This window comes from Mirounga angustirostris, unplaced genomic scaffold (assembly GCF_029215605.1).
Source record: "Mirounga angustirostris isolate CCGP_5_RB_7025 unplaced genomic scaffold, mMirAng1.0.hap1 SCAF_4, whole genome shotgun sequence".
Classification (NCBI taxonomy): Eukaryota; Metazoa; Chordata; class Mammalia; order Carnivora; family Phocidae; genus Mirounga; species Mirounga angustirostris.
The window spans coordinates 57,791-84,544 of record NW_026991712.1 but is presented as its reverse complement, the minus strand read 5'-3'; the positions used below and the strand labels follow the sequence as shown (position 1 = coordinate 84,544).

General features: G+C 45.3%; 2 protein-coding genes and 1 long non-coding RNA gene across 11 annotated transcripts in view; 2 read left to right on the top strand and 1 right to left on the bottom strand.

Moving 5' to 3' along the window:
- ZNF16 (zinc finger protein 16) overlaps positions 1–770 on the bottom strand; it is a 47,861-nt gene extending 47,091 nt beyond the window's left edge. For 7 of the 9 annotated variants that reach the window (XR_008507600.2, XM_064587577.1, XM_064587578.1 and 4 more), the window contains exon 1: positions 610–770. The gene's annotated coding sequence lies outside the window, so the exon portion shown is untranslated. Of the gene's footprint in view, positions 1–297; positions 443–609 lie in introns of all 9 variants that reach the window. The other 2 variants (XM_064587574.1, XM_064587572.1) reach the window with 2 other exon arrangements.
- A 107-nt stretch (positions 771–877) lies between these two features.
- Positions 878–8,686, top strand: LOC123858603 (uncharacterized). The gene is made up of 3 exons (XR_006794168.2): positions 878–1,034; positions 6,229–6,384; positions 8,232–8,686. It is a non-coding gene; the product is annotated as an uncharacterized LOC123858603 (long non-coding RNA).
- An 8,351-nt stretch (positions 8,687–17,037) lies between these two features.
- CUNH8orf33 (chromosome unknown C8orf33 homolog) lies at positions 17,038–21,067 on the top strand. The gene is made up of 7 exons (XM_045895600.2): positions 17,038–17,057; positions 18,856–18,985; positions 19,072–19,117; positions 19,217–19,395; positions 19,601–19,685; positions 19,835–19,981; positions 20,464–21,067. The coding sequence occupies exons 1-7, from the start codon at positions 17,038–17,040 to the stop codon at positions 20,601–20,603; spliced, it is 747 nt and encodes a 248-aa protein (XP_045751556.2). The 3' UTR covers positions 20,604–21,067.
- The last annotated feature ends 5,687 nt before the right edge of the window (positions 21,068–26,754 follow it).

The following is a 26,754-nucleotide window of genomic DNA, read 5'->3' as shown; positions in this document are numbered from 1 at the left end:
TCACAGGTGGACCTGCATTCTGCTTTTGCTTCCAGGCTGACCGGGAGGCATGTACCACGCTGCTGGAAGCGTGGGCTGGATCCCAATCTTGAACGCACCACCTGCTGGTGCAAACGCCTCAGGGAAGTGACTCGAGTCTCTACACGGACTTAAAATGAGACTCATCCTAAGTGACTGTTTTGAGAATTTAATGAAGAAACGTATAAGGTACTTTGCATGGTGCTGGCAAACCGCAAACAGGAGGCTGTAAGTAAGCCTTAATTACCACCATTGAGGCGATGCTTCCTGGGCACCCACCGAATGAAAGAACGAATGCTCCGGAAAATGATCTCCCGCCCGTCCGCTTTCAGCCCCAGCAACCGAGGCCCCTTCCCAGACAGCGTTCACAACTCCATCCTCTCCCCTCCTCGGCGCCCGCTGCGCGCAGGGCACTTGCCTCTTTCTGAGGAAAGCACGATCTGATTCATCCCCTGACCAAGCCCCAGTTTCGCCCCCTCGCTGAGGCCTTCCCCATCCGCGCGGCCGCCCGCCTCGGCGGCCTGCGGAGCCGGGGCCCCACCCCGCAAGCCTTGCGCGGGGGGCCTCCGCCGGGCCCCGCCCGCCTCTCACCCACGCGCGGCGCTCCACACTCCACGCCGCCTCCGCGCGCCTCGGAGCCCCCGGCCGCGCTCCCCGGGCCGTTCCGGCGCCTCCGCGCCCGCCGCACTACTCCCGACTCACTCGCCGCGGGCTCGGGCGGAGGCGCGGCTCGCAGACGCCAGACCGCCGGGCCCGAGCGGCCTGACAGGAAGTGCCCGCCCCGAACTTCCGCCGCGCCCTCCAGCTCGCCACCAATCGGATGCGCGCTTCCGGCGGCCGCTCTAGCGGTCAGAAGGTTCTGCGCCACTGGCGGGTGCCTGGGTCCTGGTCCCGGCTTCGGTGCACCAAGTAGGCCGGCCTGGTGAGAAGTGTTAGAAGTTCTCGAGAGAGTGGGAGCTCTTATCAGTCGGAAACTCATAAAGAAAGGAGAAGGGGCGGAGAGGGAATAAATGAAGGTGGGACAAAATATTTTATTTTTCTCACTCCTAATTAAAAGATTATTGTTTTACGAAGTAATAATAGCAATAGTGTATTGGATAATTATAGCACATGGATGAGTAACATGAGTGACAGCAGTGTCATAAGGGATGGGAGGGAGGAACTGGGAATACTTGGTTATAAGTACCTATGCTACCTACGAAGCACTATAGTGTTACTTGAAAGCGGACTCAGATTAATTGCAAATATATATTGCAACCGTGAAAATATTTTTCAAAGAAGTATAAATAATATGCTAAATACGAGAAAAATTGGAATTAAATAAAATGCTCAGTTAAACCAGAGAAGGCAGAAACAGGGAAAGATTTTATTTATTTATTTATTTATTCATTGTTTATTTATTTATTATTACTATTTTTTTTAAGTAGGCTTCACGCCCAATGTGGGCTTGAACTCACCATCCTGAGATCAAGAGTCAACATGCTCTCCCGACTGAACCAGCCAGGCACCCTGGGAAATATATATTTTTTAAAAGAAACAAATGCAATGAATAAAAAAACAGTTACAAACATGGTACATATTAATCCACACTCTTCTCAAGGTCACATGGAACAGTCACCAAGAAAAACCACATTCTGAGCCATAGAACACATCTTAGCAAATTTAAAATGATAGAAATCATACAAAACATGGTCTCAAACCACAATGAAATTAAGCTAGACATCAATAACAGAAAGATAGCTAGATAATCCCAAAATATTTGGAGACTAAACAATACGCATGTAAAAAACACATGGTCAAAAAAAGTCTCAAAATTTAAAAAATATTTTAGAGGTTAAGATCCAAATTATAAAAATTTGTGGATATCAACAAACAAATTCTAAAGTTTGTAAGGGAAGTCAAAAGACCCAGAATAGCCAACACAATACTGAAGAACAGCATAATCTAAGCACTGATTCTACCCAACTTTAAAACACTCTATAAAGCTACAGTAATCAAGACAGTGTGGTATTGGTGAAAGAAGAGACAAATAGACTAATGGAACAGAATAGAGAGCCCAGAAATAGACTCCTACAAATATGGTCAATTGATCTTTGATAAAGGAGAAAAGGCTGTTAATGGAGAAAAGATAATCTTTTTCAATATATTGTACTGGAACAATTGGACATCCACATCAAAGAAAATTTTTAGACCTAGACGTTACTTTCCACAAAAACTAATTCAGAATGGATCTTAGAGCTAACTAGGTGTTTAGTTTGTTTTTAATAACTCCTAGGAAGACTCAAAGTTCTAATCAAGGTGACCTTGAAATAAAAATCAGGGGCTGGCTGAGACAAGATTGTAATTTTGTATCTTCTCCAGGCTGCTCCTGTATGTTCCTTGTTCCAGCATAGCATCAGTCATCTTTCCATGGAACTCTGGTTTCTTTTATTGGAGAATGGTATTAGAAATCAAGATCTGGATGCCAAGTATGCTCATTGCCAGTGAATTGTCATTGCTTCTAGGTCATCTCAGCTGACACAGCAAGGAATTACATATGTGTATACTAATCTATATACACACATATAAATATTTCTATACATATCTGTATTTATATTAAGCTAAACCTGATATTTCCAACTCTAATCCATTGCTGCATGGATCATTCTAGTCTTTCTCCCTTGCTTGTCTGTGATCTCCCACTTCAACAGTAAGAAATCTGGCTCTTATCTTCTGTCACCCATTTATTTAATTATTCAGTTCCAGTATATATGTACAGTGGACTCTCACTTTTTATGTATCTCCTCTGTTTTTCTGGATTTCTATCTTTTCTTACTATAGTACTTCCTTCTACAAAAGAATAAGTGATTTCAGAAAAGGCTCACTGTGCCTGAGAATTTGTTTATTGCACCATCACTTTATTTTTTTTTTAAATACGGGCTTGAACTCACAACCCTGAGATCAATACCTGAGCTGAGATCAAGAGTCAGATGCTTAACCAACTGAACCACCCAGGGGTCCCCCCATCACTTTTTTTTAAAGTAGACTTTTTAGGAGCACCTGGGTGGCTCAGTTGGTTAAGTGACTGCCTTCGGCTCAGGTCATGATCCCAGGGTCCTGGGATTGAGCCCAGAATAGGGCTCTCTGCTCAGCGGGGAGTCTGCTTCTCCCTCTCCCTCTGTTCCTCTCCCCTGCTCGTTCTCTCACTCTCTCTCTCCCCTCCTGTCTCTCAAATAAATAAATAAAACAAACAACCCCCCCTGCTGTTTAGTTTTAAGTTTACAGCAAAATTAAGCAAAAGTTAGGGAGATTTCCCATGCACCCCCTGCTCCCACAGCCTTCCCTACTATCAAATTCCCAAACTAGAGTTGAACATTTGCATTTATTTATTTTTTATTTTTATTATTATTATTTTTAAATATTTTATTTTATTTTATTTATTTATTTGACAGAGACAGACAGCAAGAGCAGGAACACAAGCAGGGGGAGTGGGAGAGGGAGAAGCAGGCCTCCCGCTGAGCAGGGAGCCCGATGCGGGGCTCGATCCCAGGACCCCGGGACCACGACCTGAGCTGAAGGCAGACGCCCAACGACTAAGCCACCCAGGCGCCCCTATTTTTATTATTTCTTAAAGATTTTATTTATTTATTTGAGAGAGCGCGAGTGAGAGATCACAAACATGGGGAGCAGCAGAGAGAGAAGGAGAAGTGGACTCCCCGCTGATCAGGGAGCCAGATGCGGGTCTTGATCCCAGGACCCTGGGGTCATGATGAGCCAAAGGCAGCTGCTTAACTGACTGAGTCACCTAGGTGCCCCTATTTATTTATTTTTAAGTTAAGTAGGCTCCATGCCCAACATGGGGCTTGAACTCACAACCGCGAGATCGAGTAACATGCTCCACCAACAGAGCCAGCCAGGCACCCCTAGAGTCAAACATTTTTACAATCTATGAACATACGTTGACACATCATTCTCACCCAAAAGTCCATAGTTTACATTAGGGTTCACTCGTGCTGTTGTACATTCTATGGGTTTTGAAAACTGTATAATGATATGTATCTACCGTTAGAATGTTGTACAGAGTAGTTTCACTGCCCTAAAAGATCCTCTGTGCTTCAACTATTCATCTTGTACTATCACTTTATTTGTTAATTTTTACATTTATTTATTTTCTATTTTTTAGAGAGAGGGGGAAGAGAGAGCATGTGAACGGGGTGGAGGGAGAGGCAGAGAGAGAGAGGGAGAAAGGTGATCTTAACCAGGCTCCACACTCAGCACGAGCCCAATGTAGGGCTGGATCTCACCACCTGAGATCATGATCTGAGCCAAAGTCAAGTATACTCCACGATCTGAGCCACCCAGACATCCCTGTACCATCACTTAAAATGATAGCCCAAGTTTACCCCAAGTATAAAAATCTAGGTGCAAAATTATTTTCTTTCAACGTTATGATTATATTATTTTATTGTTTTCTTGTTTCCAGTATCATTATTGACAAGTCTGATGTTAATTAAAATATTTTTCTTTTGTAAGTAATAATCTCCGCCTAAAAGCTTTTGAGATACCATTTTTTTCTTTTTATATTCTTAAATTTCACTACAGTGTGTCTAGTGCATGTGTTTTTTCTTTCTTTCATGTTTAACACTCAAGGAGCCATTTTAGTCTGAGGTTGCTGATCCTTTATTCCAAGTCACTTTAAAAATATTTCTGTCTTCCATTTATTTTTTCCTTTAAATGTCATTTTGATACTTCTGTTTTCATCTTTTATATCACCCAATTTTTTTTTTTTAAGTAGGCTCCGCACCCAGCATGGAGCCCAACACAGGGCTTGAACTCACGACGCTGAGATCAAGACCTGAGCTGAGATCAAAAGTTGTACACTTAACTGGCTGAGCCACCCAGGTGCCCTGGCACTAGTCTTTTGAAAGAACTTATTTCCTATAGCTGGAATCACCTGATGTTAGGGCTGTGTTAGGGCTAGGTTCTGGTGACTCCTAACATAACTCCACTGGACTGCGTGCTGCTGGGATTGTGTTTGCATGTATCAGCCTGCTATGGGCTGAATTGTGTCTCTCCCCCAACCCCAGAAGTCCTAGTCCCAGTACATCAGAATATGACCTAATTTGGAAATAAGATATAATTAGTTGCAGATATAATTAGTTAAGATGAGGTCATACTGAAGTAGGGTGGACTCCAATTTGATGTCCTTGTAAGAAGATAGCCATCTGAAGACAGACACAGGGAGAAGATCATGGGAAGACCAGGGCTGATACTGGAGTTATACAAGCCAAGGAATGCCAAAGACTGCCAGAAAACCACCAGAAATTAGGAAGAGGCAAGAAAGGATTTTCTTATAGGTTTGAGAGAGAGCATGGCCCTGTTAACAGCTTGGATCTGTACTTTTACCCTCCAGAGTTGTGAAAAACATATTCCTATTGCTTTAAGCCACATGGTTTGTAGCACTCTGCTATGGCAGCCCCAGGTGGCCAATATATATTTTCACAGTGGTGAGGGCACAGGTAGCGATCTTCCCAAAGGCAGTGAGATGGGGGAGTTTCTCGCCATCCCCCTTCCACCAGGGTTCACTACCCCAGGGTTTCAGTTCTCTCCAAACCTTTCCTCTCCCAAGATAGTTCTCACAGCACTTACTTTTGCCCTCCAGTGCCATATACTTTTTGTTTACTTCTGTGGTATGAAAGTAAGATCTTGGACTCAGAATTTAGAATTAGACTGTGCTTCTAACCAAAAACGAAATGGGCTCCCAGTCAGACATTGGGAGGTCGCCACACCTCAGTTTCTTAGTTCATCAAAATGATGTTCCTTTTACACACAGCTACAATCTAAGACAAACCCCCTTCCCCAAGAATGCCTTATGGTCAGTAGAGGTAGTGTCTTGTGACATTTGTATGGAGAAAGGAATCACTCAAGTAACAGGGGAGTGGGCTTCCTGACAGTAAGATCACAAACAGGAGACCTTACGTGACTTGCAGGGCTGGGGTGGGGTTGGGGGGAAGCCGTCTTGGTAGACATAAATTAACACACTTCAAAAAGACTGTTTGAAAGGGGACCTGATATTATATCTTTAAAAGGGAAAAGTATATTTTTTAAGATTGTATTTATTAATTTGAGGTGGGGAGGGGCAGAGGAAGAGGGAGAGAGAGTCTTTTTTTTTTTTTAATTTTGTGTACTTCAATAGGTAGTAATAGTCTCAAAAATCTTTCTCTTCATCAGATATTTGATCCCCTTGCAAAACTTTTGGCCTTTGAACTTGAACGTGGAGCTTTACTCCATCAAGAATATGATTTTCTTGTAGTGCATTCTGAAGTTCTTCTGAAGAAAACTGAATCCAACCCATACCTCTGTGAAATCCAGTCTCTTTGTCAAAAGGTACAGTGCACTTTTGTGCATGGCCAAACTGTGCAAAGTGTAGGAGAGAGTCTTTTTTTTTTTTTTTAAAGATTTTATTTATTTATTTGACAGAGAGAGACACAGCGAGAGAGGGAACACAAGCAGGGGGAGTGGGAGAGGGAGAAGCAGGCTTCCCGCCGAGCGGGGAGCCCGATGCGGGGCTCGATCCCAGGATCCCGGGATCATGACCCGAGTGGAAGGCAGACGCTCAACGACTGAGCCACCCAGGCGCCCCTAAAATCTACTGAGATTTAATTTGTGTTCTAACATATAGTCTATCCTGGAAAATGTCCCATGTATACTTGAGAACATGTAGAGGTTTGTTGGGTAGAGCGTTCTATATATGTCTGTTAGATCTAGCTGGTATTTTTGTTTTTAAAGCCTCTACTTTCTTACTTCTGGCTGTTCTATCCATTATTGAAAATAGGGTATTGAAGTCTCCAACTATTATTGTACCACTGTCTATTTCTCCCTTTAATTCTGTCAGCTTTTGCTTCATATATTTGATGGGTCTGTTGTTAGGTGCATAAATGTTTATAACTCCTATAACTTCTTTATTTAACCTTTTATTAATGTTAATATATTAATAATGTCCTTCTATGCCTCCTGTAAACTTTTTTTGACTTAAAGTCTGTTTTGTCTGATATTAGTACAGTCATCTGCTATCTTTTGAGTACTATTTGCATGGAATATCTTTTTCCATCCTTTCACTTCCATCTATTTGTATCTTTGGATCTAAAATGAACCCTTGTAGGTAGCATATAGTTTGATCATGTATTTTTTTCCATTCTGCCAATCTTTGTCCTTTGATTGGAGAATGTAATCCATTCAGATATAAGTAACTATTGATAAAGAGGGACTTCTGTCATTTTGCTATTTATTTTCTATGCCTTATAGCTTTTTTGTCCCTCATTTTCTGTATTACTTCTTTTGTGTGTTTATCTTTTGTAGTAAAATCCCTTTCTCACTTCCTTTGCATATATTTTATAACTATTTGTTACCATCAGAATTACATTTAATATCTTGAAGTTATAACACTCTAATTTGAATTTACACCAGTTAAACCTCAATAAAAGAAAAGCTCTGCTCTTTTACAGCTCTATCCCCATCCCTTTTGGTTGTCAGTATCACAGTTACATCTGTATACCCTGTGTGCCTCAAAACATGAACTAAGAATTATTTTAAATGCACTGAACTCTTAAATTACATAGAGAACAAAATTTAGAGTTTATTTATTTTTTTAAAAAGATTTTATTTATTTATTTAATTGACAGGGAGAGAGAGAGAGACAGCATGAGAGGGAACACAAGCAGGGGGAGTGGGAGAGGAAGAAGCAGTCTTCCGGCTGAGCAGAGAGCCCGATGTGGGGCTCGATCCCAGGACCCTGGGATCATGACCTGAGCTGAAGGCAGTCGCTTAACCAAATGAGCCACCCAGGCGCCCCAAAATTTAGAGTTTAAAACCAAAGTTACAATAACACTAGCTTTCAGACTAATAGCTGAGTTTGTAAAAAAAAAAAGTTTCTTGAATCACGTGGACAGCAAAAAGTAGAGTTACAAACCATTGTTACAATACTAGCTTTTATAATTGCCCATGTATTTACCTTTACTGAAATATTTATTTCTTCATGACTTTAAGTTACTGTCTAGTGCCCCTTCATTTCACCCTGCAGGACTCCCTTCAGCATTTCTTGCAGAGCAGGTCTAGTGGTAACAAACCCCCTCAAGCTTTTGTGTATCTGGGAATGTTTTAATTTTACTTCACTTTTGGACTGTTTGCCAGATATAGGGTTCTTCGATGACGTTTTTTTTTCTTTTTTCTTTTAGCAACTTGAATATATTGGCCCACTGCCTTCTGGGCTCCAAAGTTTCTGATGAGAAATCTGCTAGTAATCTTACTGAGGATCTCTTGTACACAACGAGTCACTTCTCTTCTGCTCCTTTCAAGATTCTCTTCACCCAGCCAGAATTACTCTGATTATTATTTCCCAACGAACACGGAAGGTATCACAGGCTCCCTCCACCGCTGCAGCCCTGACTGCCTCCCTGCCTGAGACCAGTCCCTTGTTGGGGCGCTGAAACCCATCTCTGCTCCATCCAGTCCACCTGTTCCAGCAACTACCAGGAGGGTTTCTAGAAGTGGGGTGGGAGTAGGGGGGAGTTGTCCAGTGGAGTGAGTGGTTAGCTAAGATGATTGCCATAGAACTGACCAGACTGACCAAAATGGTCATTCGGGTAATGTCGGATTGCTGCCCTTGGAAACAACTGACCTTTCTTTTTGACTTGTTGACTTTTACTTGCAGGGGAAACACAGTCATGGAAATCCGAAAATATGTAGCTCTTTCTCACTTCCCTTCCTCATTTCACTTAGCCCACCTGCTGGATGGTGGGAGATTTGCTGGGCAGACCCCGAGGTAGGGCTTAAGTAGGTTACCGCGGCTCCCGGACTCAGCCCGGCTCCCTGGCTCCCGAGCCTGGCCGGGCTCCCCAGCGCCACGCTTTACCTCCACCTTCTATCCGTGCACTGGGGCTGGGACTCGCGGGACCCGTCGGAGGTGACCTGGCCCTCCGCGTCTCCACCCTGGAAGCCCGCCCCATTCTGGCCGCAGCTGGGGAGCCCCAAAACAGACCTGGGCCGGCCCTACCCGCGTCGGTCTGGGGTCGTGGCCGCACCCCGATTCCTGCGCCGCCCCTAGGTAACACTAACCCTAGCCTTCTGAACCCGCTCTGGCGGCGAGGGGGACTCGGCTACCGGTCCTCCTCTGGGCCCGCTGTCCACCTCCAGGCCTCCTCCGAGTCTCCTATGTTCCTGTGTCTGGTTCTTTCATTGCCCCCAGTAAACAGGGCGGCCATGGATCTTTATTCTCCACCGTCCCCTCAAAGGCAGCAGCCACGGACCCTGCCCGTCCTGAGTCCCCGATAAACAAAGCCCCGGGAGTTTCTCTCCGTCCCGTGCCCGCAAGCAACAGCGCCCGAGGTAGCGCCTGTTCTCCGCCCTCCCTTCCCGTCCTCTGCCCCCAGTGGACACGGCGGTGCGTCCTTGTCCGTCCTGTGCCCCCAACAAACTTGGCCCAAAGTACCTTCCGCCGGAAGTCTGGCGCAACGGCTGCTGGGTCAGCTTTCTGGTTCGGGCTTTTGGTGGGAGCCAGAAAAGTCGAACACACACCCATAAAGGTCATCTCCGCAGGTTTTAACGAAGTCACTGTGATTGCATTGATCGTTCCCAGCCTCCTCAGCTGCACGTTCTAATCTCAAAATTACATCTACAGGTGACGAAACTCCACGGTGTTGATTCCAACTGGTTTCAGTCTTAGAGGCAGCCATGCTTGCAAGTTCTAGGGTCTCTTTATATCGCCCCTCCGTGCTAACTGCATTTTTAGTGCCGTGATCAGGAACAACTAAGGATAGCCTGAAACATTTAACAATGTACATACCGTGTTGTGTGACAAAAGGGCAAAAGAAAGTGGATTACTAACCCTAACCTTTGGGCAGCTACACCAGTTATGTCACGAATTTGCTAACTGGATGGGAGTGATAAACCAGGACGTCCCTGAGGCTGTGGGAAAAGCCCGGCGCTTCTGGCATGTGGACCAGGCTCTTCTCTGGTGGCCCTTAGATGACTCCAACAGTTAGGCAAGTTAGTGAATTAAAGGGAGTGTTCAGAATAGTTTGGAAGGAGGTTGGTATTGGTGAGTATTATTGCCCAGGACCATGTGAGGACAGGCGAGATGAGAGGGACCAGGAGGCTGAGCCGTAGGAAAGGGAAATGGGACGGGGGACGTGCAGGTGCCCTCTCCTCTGTGCTGCCTCACCCACTGGCTCTGATTTACCCTCCAAGGATGCAGAACTGCTTCCCCTTGCTCTGTGCTCCAGGCTGAGATGAACTTCAAAGACCGTGTCCCTCTCCTTGATGGAGTGGTGCCTTCTAGGTCCAGCTCAGTGGGGCTTCTACAGGGACATGATACAGGAGACCTGCAGGAATCTAGTCTTGCAGGGTAAAAACTGCCCTGCAAATCTTAAATGCATCTTAGCTTCATTCTCTCTAAGCATAACTGTGGGTTCTGAAGCTGAGTGATGTTTGGATTTAGGATCCATCAAGGCTTAAGACAAGAGAAGGCCTCATCTCTCAGGCAGTTTAGTACACTGGGAAGACCATGGATTTGAAGTCAGACCTGGGATGGGGTCAGTTCTGTACTTAGACTCTTTTTTTTTTTTTTAAAGATTTTATTTATTTATTTGAGACAGAATGAGAGACAGAGAGCACGAGAGGGAGGAGGGTCAGAGGGAGAAGCAGACCCCCTGCTGAGCAGGGAGCCCGATGCGGGACTCGATCCCGAGACTCCAGGATCATGACCTGAGCCGAAGGCAGTCGCTTAACCAACTGAGCCATCCAGGCACCCCTGTACTTAGACTCTTGTTCAAGACATTTAAATTCTCTGAGCCTTGGCTTTTTCTTCTTCTTTTTTTTTTTTTTAAGATTTTATTTATTTATTTGAGAGAGAAAGAGCGAGCGATTGAGAGAGCATGAGTAGGGGGAGAGGCAGATGGAGAGGGAGAGGCAGACTTCCCCGCTGAGCAGGGAGCCTGATGTTGGGCTCTATCCCAGGACCCTGGGATCATGACCTGAGCCAAAGGTAGCCTCTTAACTGACTGAGGCACCCAGGGGCCCCTGAGCCTTTGTTTCTATTAAGAAGAGAATAATTCCTTATAGAGTTGTTTAAATTAAATGAGATAAGTATATTAAGTTCCTAGTTGAATACCTAATAACTTGTAGTGAATTAAAAAAAAAAAAGTTCAGGGCGCCTGGGTGGCTCAGATGGTTAAGCGTCTGCCTTCGGCTCAGGCATGATCCCAGGGTCCTGGGATTGAGTCCCGCATCGGGCTCCCTGCTCCTTGGGAGCCTGCTTCTCCCTCTGCCTCTCTCTCTCTCTCTGTCTCTCATGAATAAATAAATAAAATCTTTAAAAAAAAATAATAATAATAAATAAAAATAAAATGCAAATTTAAAAAATATTAAAAAAAAAAAGTTCAGTTTCCTTTTCTCCATTGTTAAGGAGAGTTTGAAATGGGCTGTCTTCTTTTGGGATCCCGGATTTTACACTTTCTTCCTCTTTGAGCTCCTTTGATAACCAGCCTAAACCCTCCAATTCCAGGACTCCTTCAAAGGTCCAGCATGAAACCCACACCCAGTGTCAGCTGATTCGTTGCATCACCATTGTTTTATCTGGGATTCTTGATTGTGTGGAAATATTGGGAAACTTGCAGAATCAACGGAGGTGGTGTAGGAAACAAGGATGCTTTGGAAGAACAGGGGCAGCAGGCTCCACATAGCTGGAACTGTCTGCTCTGCTAAGTGAAATTTCTACCAATGTTCCCTCTGCCTTTCTCTGATTCACACACATAGGTCACATATGTTCTCCCTCACTGGACTGTGACAGGGAGAGGAAGCTTATGACTCAGCTTCCCAAGAGGAAAACTTGAATTAATGTTCCTCCAAGATTACACACGGTGGGGCTGAGTCAGTTCCCCCAAAAGAACCTGGGTGCTACTAAGAAGGGGGCAGGTGTTAGCTAAAAACCAGCAAATGCCAACCATGTGAAGCACCTTTATCCAAGTACTGTGTCAAGCTCTTCACATAATCTCACTTATTTCTTGCAACAAACCAGTGAAGGCGGGTGCAACTACTCCCCACACTTTACAGACGAAGAACTGGATGACCAGAGAGGTTAAATACCTTCTTTAAAGTTACACAGTAAATATTGGAGCTGAGATTTGAATGCAGACATTCCCACCTTCACAGTAGTGCTCTTGACCACTGCGCCATACTCTTTTTCTGCTTTCCCACTGAGGAAAGGAGACACAATGCTATCATCCTTATCACTTAGGAAATTCCAAGGGTTTTAGAACTCTGTGCCATGAACCAGGGACAAAAATAAAATATTTTTCTTATTATATCATATTTTTTAGATGATCTGTGTTCCACTTTGAATCCTAATAGCAATTAAACAATAACATATGCAGGATTAATTACAAAAAATGTGAAAGGCCTTTAGAGACAAAGTTTTGAAACTTTATTGAAAAATACAGAGAAGGGCGCCTGGGTGGCTCAGTTGGTTAAGCGACTGCCTTCGGCTCAGGTCATGATCCTGGAGTCCCGGGATCGAGTCCCACATCGGGCTCCCTGCTCAGCAGGGAGTCTGCTTCTCCCTCTGACCCTCCTCCCTCTCATGCTCTCTGTCTCTCATTCTCTCTCTCGCAAATAAATAAAATCTTTAAAAAAAAATTAAAAAAAAAAAAAGAAAAATACAGAGAAGACCTAAATAAATGAGAGGTATTCCAGGTTCATGTTAGATTCATGATTATTTAATATGGAGAGTCAGTTCTCACAAAATCCTTTATAGAATTAATTCTAACAAAATCCCAAAGGAGTTTTTAATGGAAACTGACAAGCCAATTTGAAAATGTATATGGAAAAACAAAGGTCCAAGAATAGTTGAGGTGCCCTAGAAGTAAAAGAACAGGGTGGGGGGATTTACTTTATCTGTATTAGCCTTATTGTATATTTTTTAATTTTAAAATTTAAATTCAACTTAATTAACATATAGTGTATTATTAGTTTCAGAGGTAGACTTCAGTGATTCATCATTTGCATATAACACCCACTGCTCATTCCATCAAGTGCCCTCCTTCATGCCCATCACCCAGTTACCCCATCCCCCCCCACACCTCCCTTCCAACCAACCTATTTCCTATAGTTGAGTCTCTTATGGTTTGTCTCCGTTCGTCTTATTTTTCCTTCTCTTCCCCTATGTTCATCTATTTTGTTTCTTAAATTCCACATATGCGTGAAATCATATATTTGTCTTTCTGTCTTATTTTGCTTAGCAGCATACCCTCTAGTTCCATCCACATCATTGTAAATGTCAAGATTTCATTCTTTTTGATGGCTGAGTAGTATCCCATTGTATATATAGACCACATCTTCTTTGTCCATTCATCTGTCGATGGACATTTGGGTTTTTTTTTTTTTAAAGATCTTATTTATTTATTTGACAGAGAGAGAGAGAGAGAGTACAAACAGGAGGAATGGCAGAGGGAGAGGGAGAAGCAGTCTTCCCGCTGAGCAGGGAGCCCGATGCAGGGCTCGATCCCACGACCCTGGGATCATGACCTGAGCTGAAGGCAGATGCTTAACTGACTGAGCCACCCAGGTGCCCCGGACATTTGGGTTCTTTACATAGTTTGGCTATTGTGGACATTGTTGCTAGAAACACTAGGGTGCCTGTGCCCTACGAATCACTATGTTTGTATCCTTTGGATAAATACTTAATAGTGCAATTTCTGGGTTGTAGGGTGCTCTAGTTTTAACTTTTTAAGGAGCCTTCATACTGTCTTCCAGAGTGGCTGCACCAATTTGCATTCCCATCAGTGTTAAGAGGGTTCCCCTTTCTCCACATCCTCGCCAACATCTGTTGTTCCCTGAGTTGTTAATTTTAGCCATTCTGACCCATGTGAGGTGGTACCTTATTGTGGTTTTGATTTGTATTTCCCTGAGGCCAAGTGATACTGAGCATTTTTTCATATGTCTGTCATTTGTATGTCTTCTTTGGAGAAATGTCTTTTCATGTCTTCTGCCCATTTCTTGACTGGGTTGTTTGCTTAGGTGTTGAGTTTGACAAGTTTTTTATAGATTTTGGATACTAGCCCTTTATCTGATATGTCATTTGCAAATATCTTCTCCCATTCTGTTGGTTGTCTTTTGGTTTTGCTGTTTCCTTTGCTGTGCAAAAGCTTTTTCTCTTGATGAAGTCCCAAAAGTTCATTTTTGCTTTTGTTTCCCTTGCCTTTAGAGACATGTCTAGCAAGAAGTTGCTGCAGCTGGGGTCAAAGAGGTTCTGCCTGTGTTCTCCTCTAGGGTTTTGATGGATTCCTGTCTCACATTGAGGTTTTTCATCCATTTTGAATTTATTTTGGGGTATGGTGTAAGAAAGTGGTCCAGTTTCATTCTTCTGCATGTAGCTGTCAAATTTTCCCAACTCCATTTGTTGAAGAGACCATCTTTTTTCCAGTGGATATTCTTTCCTGCTTTGTTGAAGATTAGTTGACCATAGAGTTGAGGGTCCATTTCTGGGTTCTCTATTCTGTTCCATTGATCTATGTGTCTGTTTTTGTGCCAGTACCATACTGTCTTGATGATTACAGCTTTGTAATACAGTTTGAAGTCCAGAATTGTGATGCTTCCCACTTTGGTTTTTCTTTTTCAACATTCCTTTGACTATTTGGGGTCTTTTCTGGTTCCATACAAATTTTAGTGTTGTTTGTTCCAGGTCTGTGAAAAATGTTGATGGTATTTTGATAGGGATTGCATTGAATGTGTAGATTGCTCTAGGCAGCATAGACATTTTAACAATATTTGTTCTTCCATTCCATGAGCATGTAATGTTTTTCCACTTCTTTGTGTCTTCCTTGATTTCTTTCATAAGTGTTCTATAGTTTTCAGAGTACAGATCCTTTACCTCTTTGGTTAGGTTTATTCCTAGCTATCTTATGGTTTTTGGTGCGATTGTAAATGGGATTGATTGTTGGATTTCTCTTTCTTTTGCCTCATTGTTAATGTATAGAAATATGACTGGCTTCTGTGCATTGATTTTATATCCTGTGACTTTGCTGAATTCCTGTATTAGTCCTAGTAATTTTTTGGTGGAGTCTTTTGGGTTTTCTACATGGAGAATCATGTCATCTGTGAAGAGGGAGAGTTTGATTTATTTGCTGATTTGAATGCCTTTTATTTCTTTTTGTTGTCTGATTGCTGAGGCTAGGACTTCCAATACTCTGTTGAACACCAGTGGTGATAGTGGACATCCCCGTATATCAGACTTATTGTAAAGATTGGCAGTTAAGCAGAGTGGCATTACTGTGAGGCTATACAAAAGGCCTAATGGAAGACAGTGTAGAGCTCTGAAATACATCCATGCATATGTGGAAATGAACTTCAAACAGAGGTGCACTGCAGACTTGAATTCCACAAATGGAGTTAGAAAAGTTGATTATCCATATTTTAAAAAATAAAACTAACTCCTATTTTACAAAAGACACAAAAATCACTTCCAGACAAAAAATTTGAATGATCCCAGGTTAACAAAAGGTTCTTAAGACACAAAAGGGGAAAATTAAAAGATTGATACATTTAACAATGTTCAAAATAAGAATTTCTTTTCATCAAAGTATACTATAATGAAAGTGAAAAAACCCTACAACTTGGCTTTTCCACTCCTAGATCGATCTTAGAGAAATACCTGAACATCGGTGACATACAAGAATATGCCTAGTACATTGTTTATAATAGCAAAAAAAAAAAAAAAAGTGGAAGAAACGAATGTTTGTTGGGTTTCCTTATACAGTAGAATATTATCACCAGTGAAGACAGTGAAGTACAATGGTACACAGCAACATGTGTAACCCTCACATACTTATTGAGAAAAACAAGCTTAAGAACACCTATAGGATGATTTAATGTATGTAAAGTTCAAAACATGCAAAACTAAACAGTATTATTTAAAGATACATATTTATGTTATTTTTAAAAAAGATTTTATTTATTTATTTGTCAGAGAGTGAGTGAGAGAGAGAGCACAAGCAGGGGTAGTGGCAGGCAGAGGGAGAAACAGGCTCCCCGCTGCACAAGGACCCCGATGCAGGACTCGATCCCAGCACCCTGGGATCATGACCTGAGATGAAGGCAGCTGCTTAACTGAGACACCCAGGCATCCCCATATTTATGTTATGTACGCACACATAAGTCCTGAAAGACATTGATAATGCTCTGTTTCTTCAACTGGGTGGTAGTTACATTTTTTATTTTTACCTTCAAATACATTTATTTATACAGTTAATCTTCATTATTGTGGATTCCGTATTTGCAAATTCACCTGGTTGCTAAAATTTACTTGTAACCCCCAAAACCTCCCCTCATGCTTTCACAGTCATTCACAGACATGCACAGAGTAATGAAAATTCAGGGTCACTACACTTACATGTTCCCAGCTGAGACTGAACAGCCAACACTGCTCTCATACTGTAAACCAGGTCCTTTTCATGGTATATTCGATGTTACACTTTTTGCATTCTTGTGCTTTTTGGTGGTGATTTTGCTGTTTAAAATGGCCCTCGAGCATAGTGCTGGGGTGTTGTCTAGTGTTCCTAAGGTACACTGTGCCTTACAGAGAAAATACATGTGCTATATAAACTTCATTCAGGTACTAGTCATCGTGCTGTTGGCCATGACATCAATGTTAATAAATCAACAACATATATTAGATCTATATGTTAATATATATTAAATAAAAATACGTAAGAAGGTGATGTATCAATCGGCAGATGAAAATGTGACTGGAGGATCCCAGGAACCCAACTGTACTTCCCGTAGGAGTGATGGTTCAGTATTCACAAATTCAGTGTTCTCAGTTACTTTATAGAACTATCTTGAATGATAAGTGACTGCATATGAATATTGATATTTGCAGGTATGAAATTTGTAATATATTTTCTAAAGAGGCTAGGGGAGTAGGCAGAGGAAAGATCATTTTAGTGGAGACTAGTGGAGACTTATCTATTCAAGAAATAGGGAGTAGCCATGGTGATGGAGAGTGAAACGTTAGAGGAGTGGTTTCTGGGGTTGTTGTGGAGGTGCAGAAGCCAGGGAGAGGAAGCTGAAGACTTGTACTTACTTTTATGAGTCCTTTTTACACGCCAGGGTGGGAAGCAGTGGAGAGATGTGGAGACTTATTGACATGGAAGCTGGGTCCTCTACGCCTTCCTGTCTAAAGTTCTTCAAGGACCTGCTGTCTGGGTCTGGGGGTTTGAATAGGTACTAGTACTGCCAGGGAAGGAAAATGAGGTGTCTGTGCAGGGCAGAGGCCAGTGGGATTGCAGGGGCCTGTAAGGAGGTCAGAAGGCTGGGAGATCAGTGGGACCAGAGCAGAGTGAGGTCTGGAAAAAGTTGTCTCTGTGTGATTTGTAGGGCATGTGCTGGCCGGAAGGTCAGGCAAACCGCTGTCCATGTCAGCTAAGAAGCCTGGACTTCATGCTGGAGGAAATAGATTTCTAGGCATGACAGTAACATAGCTTTTGTTTTAGAAAGCTCACTTCCACCACAGGATGTTTCAGAACAGACAAGACGGAGTGGAAGTGCAGAGATTAGCAAGGCCTGGATTGAGGTTGTTCAGGGCAGAGATGGTGTGTGTGTGAGGAGGGGTGGAGACCATTGAGGAGATAAACTGTTAGGATTGGGTGGCTGATTGCATATAGGGCTGTTGAAGAGGATAGTCTGGTGTGAGGCTTGTGCTCAGACACAGATGTCTGGGTGGAGAAAGCTTTCTGGAAGAAGCAGTTCTGGGCCAAGTCACACAGGTTGATTCACAGCCAAACAAGGCAAGAAAAAGCCCTTTTGGATCTGGAACCCACTCACCACCAAAACCTCCAGTCTGCCAGGACTGAAACACATCTAACTGTGGTAGTTTAAAAATATGTCTAAAAGTTTTTGATATTCCTCCCTTCAAGAGGGGTCACCAGAGACCCTAATTTAGAACCAAACAGCTATACTGTTGCTAGATTCCTGATCTTCAGAAACTGTACCAAATGTTTACTGTTTTCGATTTGCTAAGTTTTGTGACAACTTGGCTGCAACAAATAATACACCAGCTATCTGTGATGACCAAATTTCTACCCTCTGAGACCTCCCAGCCCGTCCACTGCCTCAGGAAACGACACTTCTACCCCTATTTCCCTGACAGGAATATCATCAGCCAGCACTCAGACTCGTGTCCTCCCGAAGCCCCTCGTCCTTCTGAGGTCTGCCGACGCCTGTTACCCCGGGCAGGGAGGAGGCACCCTGGTCTGTAGTGCTGTATGGTGGGAGGTCTGCCCTGGGGCCAAAGGGGCAAGGTAGATCGTGGGAGGGGGCTCCCTCTCTGCCCTCTCCCCTGCCGCGCTCAGTCAGGCCACCAAGTGCGCAGGCTCTTCCCCTGTTTCTGAAATCCCTCCACATTGTCAGCCTCACCCGCCCCCAGCCCGTCCGGCCCTCGTCCCAAGACAGCGAAGGATCTTTAAAACACACATCTGAGTAGGACCCCATCACTCTTCGGATGAACGTCTCTTCCCCTTACGCTCAAAATCAAAGCGGACAGCAGGTATCCTTCGGCGCCTGCGTGACCGGGTCTCGCCGAACGCTCCGACCTCGCCTTGCACCGCGGCCCCTGTCCCCGGCCTCCTTCCCGCTAACCGGCCAGTCCCGCCGGCCCGGCACGGGTCTTTGCTGCACCGGAGGTCTTTGCTGACCACTCGCCGCCCCGTTTCGGCCGCTATTCACGACGCTTCTCTGTGACGGCTTTTCCCTCCCCACTAGGTGAGCTTTGAGAGAATTCCCTCGTTCGGGGATCGTCCTTGCATCCAGAGCGGGGCCTGCCCACTGCGCCGTCCGCGCCCAGCGGAACTCGGCGCCGCAGACGCGTTTCCGGAGGAGGGAATTTGGCGTCGGACCTCAGGCCCTACGTAATCTCCGGCGGCGACGGCGGCGCATGGCGGTGAGCTGAGCCGGGAAATCGTGGGGACGCCAGGGTCTTGGGCAGTCGGTGGCCCCCCGTGACCCCTTGCTGACCCCCTTCTCCAGGCCCTAGGACATCCTGCTCGGGAGAAATCAGCGACCGAAGGCCCAGGTACCGCCCGCGCGCCCCGCAGCCCCCGGCCCCCTGGATCGCTTTCCAACGCCCCGAGTCCTTCCGCCATCAGGCCCCATCCGGTCGGTCTCTGCTTAGGGCTCTCCGCGTGCAGTGACGCCGCCCCCGGGGAGCACCCCGAACGCCGCGGAGGCGCCGCAGCCTCCAAGAAGCGAAAGAAGAAGAAAATCCGGAATGGGGCCTCTGTGGCGAATGGAGGCGGGAAGGTCTCAGAAAAACCGGCCTCAGAGGAAGCGCCCCTAAGCGCGGAGGCTCAGGCAAGGCGGGCCTCGGTCGGGAAGGGTGGCGATCCCCGATGCGTCCCGGTGTGCGTGCGTTGGGCGGTGCGTGTGGTCTCGGAGTTTCGGAGTTAAGGCAGGGAGAGGGATGGGACGGGAGGGTGGGAGGGGTCCCTGTGAGATGGGGCTGGAGGCCGCGGGGTCCTGCTGCCGTCTCGTAGCCACTCTCCCCAATTCATCACAGGCGGAGCAGCTGGCCCGGGAACTGGCGTGGTGTGTGGAACAGCTGGAGCTGGGCCTCAAGATGCAGAGACCCAGTCGGAAACAGAGTGAGGAGCCTTTCTGTCGAGTTGGGGGGGAGGGGCACTGCGATAGTGCTGCTGTGGCCTGCGGGTGGTGCCACGGGATGGAGTTGTCATTGCTGTAGGACGGCAGGAGGTGAGGGTAGAGGTTACTAGTCATTTGTTTTTGTTTTCAGAAGAGCAGGCTATTGGGGCAATCCGAACCCTTCGCAGCGAAAGAACCCCCCTGCCCCGGAAGAGGCAGCTGATGCATTCCTTGTTTGGGGACTACAGGGCTCAGATGGAAGCTGAGCGGTGCGAGGCCCTTCGGGTACTCAGAACTGGTGAGGAGTGATTCCAGGGGGTAGGGAGGAAGAGCCCAGGGAGTGACAGGAAGAAGCCCAGAGTAACAGGGCTGGCGGGGGCGGGCAGGGGGAGGACACCGACTCACGGAGGCCTGGGAGAGCAGGGAGAGAAGAAGCTGGGGCTGTTTTAGAGAGAGAGAGAGACAGAGACAGAGCGCGCTTGGTGGGGAGGGGCAGTGGGAGAGAGAGAATCTCAAGCTGACTCCCCGATGAGAGCAGAGCCCTGTGCTCTATGGGGGACTGGATCTCCTGACCCTTAGATCATGACCTGAGCTGAAATCAAGAGTTGGAAGCTTAACTGAGGCACCCAGGTGCTCCTGTCTCTAAGCGGAGTTTGATGATAATACCTTCCCTAAAATGTTGAGGAGTGCATCAGTTTTCTGTCCCAAGGGGTTAGAGTTGAATGGGCGCAGGTAATGTTAGCTGTTCTGTTCTGACGCCGTCTGTCCCCTCCCCCACAGCAGCCCGCACAGCACAAGTGCAGCCTGTAGGTGAGGCCACCAGAAAGAAGAGTGGAAGGGTCTGCAGGCCTCGCCAGGCGGGGGTCGCCAAGGCCACGCTGGACACTCCTGATAAAGAGTTTAGGTTCAATTTCTTTTAGCTTGTCTTCCATCCTGGAACACTTCCCCTGCCCAGGTAGTGTGGGGGTTTGTCTTGAGTGCAGAGCCTTTCCGGGAATGCCCTGTCAGACAGATGTGGGGTTGTTCTGTCCATGGCTGGTCATTCGGTCTGGTGCCATGGCTGTGGGACCCATGTGAGACCAGCCTATTGGGTACTGTCAGATAAGTACAAGACCCATTTGTAGATTTTCAGATGAAATGTTCTTCCTGTCAGAAGAAGGAGGTCCGTTTAAAAAAGCTTCTTCAATAACCTGAAGTGAGTGTTCAGCATGTTGTAGAAAGAACGTTTTACTCAGTCTTTAGGCTGAGATTAAGCAGCGGTTTGTAGTAAGGAGTACGGAGGAAGCTATGTAGCTGTATACTGGTGCTCCAGTGCCCTGTCCAATGGTGTAGTGCTTTATGTCATAATGTCACGTTGCACTAATAAAACTATTTTTGGTAAAAATGGATTAGTGAATCCATGTGAGTGCTAACCCATCTGAGTACAGATGAGGCGGGCGTCTGGCATGGTTGGGTTCCAGGCTCACCACAACTCTTGGTCCTTAGTATTGCCCTCGTTCCTGAGCATATGTCATCCTCAGGGAGCCATTGTGGCTCCCAGAAGGCCAGGCTTTGTTCTTAGGAGCAGAGAGCTTGTCCTCACAATCCTGGCTGAAGACCGGGGCTGAGCCTCAGTAGGTCACCTCTCCAGACCTTGGCTGCTCCAAGTGATAGTCCCAGAACTTTTCTTGCGTCGAATCGGGGTGGCTTAATGCAGTTGTGATGCCATCTTTGCTGGTGTCTCCCAAGCTTGCATCCCAGACTAGATAGATAACCTGGAGCCCAGCTGCCTACCCAGCATTTCTCCTTTGATGTTTCATGGGCATTTCAAACTTGACATGTCCAAAACATTTGATTGGCCCCTAAATCTCCCTTTGTCTTCTGCTTTTGAGTGAATGGCCCTACTGCCCACCTAGATGATTAGGCCAAAAACCTGTGTCATCCTTTCTTGCTTTCCTTCTCCCATACAAGTGTTCAGTACTTTAGCTGGTATGTGAGTTCTGTCTTCAAGCTAAATCTCTGATCTTTTGTGCTTTCTCTTCATTGCTCGGCATTCTAGTCCTGGCCCTGGCTCTTCCCCTGACTGCTGTGTGAGCCTCCCGGTTAGTGTCAGTACATCGCTTTTGCCTCTTGTGTGTTCAGTGCAGCCAGTGGTCCTCCATGTATATCGATTGGGTCCTATTTCTCTAATCTAGTGACTTCATTGTACCTAGGATACAATGTGAAGGCTGGTGGACAAGGTCCCACTTAGGGCCTGCACACATTTAGGCTCCTGACCACCTCTCTGATGTGGCCCCCTTTTCTCGTTCCCACCTTGCTGGCTTCTTGTCTGCTCCTGAGATAACCAACTCAGTCCTGCCTCAACGGTTTCAATCCTGGTATGATGTTCACTAAAAGTCCACTTGTAGCAGGTCTTGGACTTTGGGAAACATGGTGCATGGAGAATGGGAAACAGGACTCATCTGAAGACAAGAGATGGGAGGGCACTGTTTAGCCTCTGGGCCATCAACCCTGCTTCCCTCTTAGGTCATTTTTCTACTCAGGATGCTCCTTCAGCTTGTACCCAGCTGTGTTCTTGGTGGTGTTTCATCCATGGCTTGCATGTTGGGCAACCACAGCTAAGTCACATCCCTTACCCTGGCTGCAGTTCTCCCATCTATAAATGGGGTGGGTATAGGTGGTGCTAGGTGAGGTTAACTGGCCTACCTACACCACTCTCAGGCCTCGGTCTTCTGGTCTATGCAACAGGCACTGCTGTGTGGGGGTCTCAACTGCAGCTCCATGGCTCTGCAGCTCATGTTTGGTTCTTCCTAGTGACCTTTGCAGCAACACCCACATGTCTGATACAAATACCACTGGACGATGATCATTTGTTCTGCAAACTTTTTTTTTTTTTAAGGTTATTTATTTGACAGAGCACACGAGCAGGGGGACTGGCGGAGGGAAAGGGAGAAGCAGACCTTCCGCTGAGCAGGGAGCCCGATGTAGGGACTCCATCCCCGAACTCTGGGCATGACCCGAACCAAAGGTAGATGCTCAACTGACTGAGCCACCCAGGCGTCCTTGTTCTACAAACTTTTATCAGCACTTGCTCAGTTCCCCATGGCCTATTCCAAGGACTATATTCTTTCTAGCAGCTGGGGGTCCTCCCCCTTTTTTGAGTCCCATTGTCTCCTGAAAAATAGAGGTGTATCACCTACCTTATGGGTGTCTGGCCAGGATACGCTCACATCCCCCAAGGTTTTGGAAGCCCCTTTAATGCCCATGTGCAACTGCACATGCCCCAGGTATCTTGGGGTTCCCAGGAAGCCCCCAGCTTAGTTTGCCCACTTGCTGTGCCCCTGTGACTCACCAAAAGCTGGGCCCTCTGGCCTGAAACTCTCTCCAGTTCTGCCCTTCCAGTCCTTGGCTCAGTTGTCCCCCCCCCCCCATCTCTGGTCATGTGGACACCCCACATGGGGAGCTTCAGAAACAGGTGACACTCAGCCCTTTTCATGTCATTTTACTTAGAAGGGGAGACAAACCATGAGAGACTCTTGGCTCCAGGAAAAAAACCGAGGGTTGTGGAAAGGGAGGTGGATGGGGGGTTGGGGTAACTGGGTGATGGGCATTAAGGAGGGCACGTGACGTGATGAACACTGGGTGTTATGTGCAACTAATGAGTCACGAATATTATATCAAAAACTAATGATGTATTATGTGTTCGCTAGTTGAATTTAAATTAAAAAAAAAGAGAATGCTAGTTTCTTAAAATTCACAATAGTGAATTTCAGAGGAGTAGAAGATAGAAAGCTGTAAACTAACCTTTAGGAATGCTGGGAAAAAAGTAGAAAGACCTGTTTGAGACTGGAGTGTGGGAAAGACTTTTGTAAATGAGGAAAATAGGAAAGTGAAATAAAGCCTAGTGACAGAGAAGTGGTTCAAAAAATGGAACGTAAAATGAGATCACTGCACACCTGGTAAGGAGAGATTTGCAGAATTTTGTAAAAGATTGCATATCTCGGCTCAGAGTGTATGTGTCATCAAAGCCGGGAGACCTTCCTAGCCAGATTAGAGTCACTTGCATTAGGTAATGCCAGAATTAGAGGCCCCATGACACCTCACTTTCCTTCCTGGTGTGGTAAACCTGAAAGCCATGACCACAATGATGGTTTTGGCCAAAATAATGGAAAGACCTATGGTAAACACACACTAAATGTGGATTGCTAGAGGATGCAGGTGGCTGTGTTGGGGGTCAATGAAGAGTAAGGCGCAGAGGAGGCACAGGGCGAGGGAGATGAGGAGGATGTAGCTGAGGGATTGGTTGTTGATCGACTCAGAGCTTTACAAAGACCCCCCAAGTAAAAAACCAGAAAGATCACAGTTTTGGGGGGGTGGCAATCTCTCTTACTGTTTGCATAGTGATTGCACACTTCACACAGGCGTCTGTGTGATGAGAAAGCAGAGATGTAATGTCTCAGGTTCAGTAATTCTTACATATTCCCACTAAAAAAACACAGTTGCATTGGAACATTTGGACATAGTTCTCCACACAGCTACAGGGAAGTTCCTTCATGCATAATTTTAGGTTTACATTGCCCATTCCCGGATAATTTTATGGAAAAAATATTTCCTCTTAAGTGTATAAGGGAGGTATTTATTTTGTCTTTCATGGGGAAATTGTAATAGATTCTTAGACTTGCAAATATCATTTCTTCTGGTTATGTCTTAGGTTTGCCTTCTGATGTTGATTGGTTTTTGGAAACGCCCCCCCCCCCCAATCAAACACTGATGATATGTGAGAATAGTTGATTTTTTTTTTTTTTAAGATTTTATTTATTCATGAGAGACAGAGAGAGAGAGGCAGAGGGAGAAGCAGGCTCCCAAGGAGCAGGGAGCCCGATGTGGGACTCGATCCCAGGACCCTGGGATCATGACCTGAGCCGAAGGCAGATGCTTAACCATCTGAGCCACCCAGGCGCCTGAGAATAGTTGATTTTTATTAGGTTCAATAACGGTATTGTGGTTCTGTGGAAAATTGTGCTGGTATTTTTAGAAGTGCATACTGAAAGAGTTAGCTGTGCAGTGTTGTTATGTCTGTAATTTATAATATTTTACAATATAAAAATGTGAAGCAAATATAGCTAATTATTAATAATTAAGTCTAAATGATATGTACATGGCATTCACCACACCATTGTCTTCACTGTATTGGAAAAATTTCCTATTATGTCAAAAAAGAAGAAAAGCCAAATCACCAATGGTAAATCCTCCTAAGTTTAAAATATATTTACCTTTACTTTTACTAGGTCAATATTCATTAATTTCTTATCCCCCGTGTGAATTTCTACTGTAAGTTTAAACAATATAAATTCCTAATAAAAAACAAAACTATTTTGTCAACTTTAGTTAGTAAATTCTGCCATAAGATGGCAGTTTCCCCTCATTTATTCCTGACAGCAGTGTGGTAGTGTCCTTGTCCCATTGTCGTCTCTGAACAATGCCATTGATAGGGATTTTGGGGTGGCACCAACTTCCTGTACAGTTTGGAGGCCAATTCTGTAGTGTGACATTGTCCTGGAGGCTTACTAGGCCTCAAACCTGTTTATCTAACCCTCTTGATGCTTCTCTGAGTTTCCTATCACTTCTATACAAAACAGACACATTTGAAAACTAAAGAATCCACGGCTGCTCTTAGGTCTCATTTAGCATATTTTTCAGTAGCTAGACAGCTCCTAGGTCTCTTCAGCCTGTTGAACCTTCCCATTTCTGAGACATCAACACCCTGCAAAACATTTTTGGTAACCTCATTGGATTTGTTAAATCAACGAGGCAAATTTTATTCAAGTGCAATAACATTTTCAAGGTGGGAAGTGAATGAGTAGGAATTAACCAGGCAAGGTAGTTGGTGAGGGCATCAAGAATCAAGGATAGAGGGGGCGCCTGGGTGGCTCAGTCGTTAAGCGTCTGCCTTCGGCTCAGGTCATGATCCCGGGGTCCTGGGATCGAGCCCCGCATCGGGCTCCCTGCTTGGCAGGAAGCCTGCTTCTCCCTCTCCCACTCCCCCTGCTTGTGTTCCTGCTCTAGCTGTCTCTTTCTCTGTCAAATAAATAAATAAAATCGTAAAAAAAAAAAAAAAGAATCAAGGATTTGGAACAACTGTGTCTTCCAGCAGGTCTGTGGCCTCCAGAAAACATGCCAAGTGTGGATTCTGGGCTGTGGAATAATCCTTGAGCCTCCCACTGATTCACTGAGCATCCAAAGAGTTCCAGAGTATAGACCTCCACATTCCACCCACCTTGAAGGTGGTGGGTGTATGATCCAAGTCTAGCCAACCCCATGCTCCATCTTCTGGGTGCTCAGATGGCCTCAAGGACGAGAATGTGTCCCAAGACCAAAGGTACTTAAGGCTGTGACTTTTCTTGGAACTCAAGGAAAGGAGAAACGCTTCCCAGTAGACTGGATGATGAGTGGGCGTCAGCCTGCAGTTGCTGGAGGCCCGAGATGCAGTGAAAGAGACTATGCCTGTGAATGTCCAGAACACTTAGCAGGATGGAGGATTGGAGAAAGTCCAGATCATACTGTGAGAGTGTGAGCCCCTGGTACTGCCAGGTCTAAACCCACTCTTAACTTGCCTCTTGCAAGTAATCATGTATTTCTACCATTTAAAAGTATTAATTCTTTTACTTCAGTAAGTATGTCCAGTCCCTTGCCATCCAAAGTGCTAGGTGACACATCAGGATCAACAGTCCCTGAGACTCCCCGTGCATGGTGTCCTCACTGGGCGGGCCATGGCTGGCGGAGAGGAGGACAGTAGGTGGGGTCAGGTCTCAGGGCAGTTCCAGAACAGTGAGGGGAGAACCAGCAGGAGGAAGAGGCCTCTGGATGGCTAATTGGTCTGCTTGTTTTTTCCTTATTTTAGGGTCCATATTGTTATTGTGCATTTTTATTAGGAAATCACCCATTTCCTCTAGGCTTCCAGTCTGATGCAATAGGTTTCTCTTATTTGACCTTTGATTTCTACTCTCTATTTTTTTTCAGAATTGTCACAATTGAAGAACAAATGTTGATACATTATTATTTACTAAAGTCCGTACTTTATTCAGGTTCCTT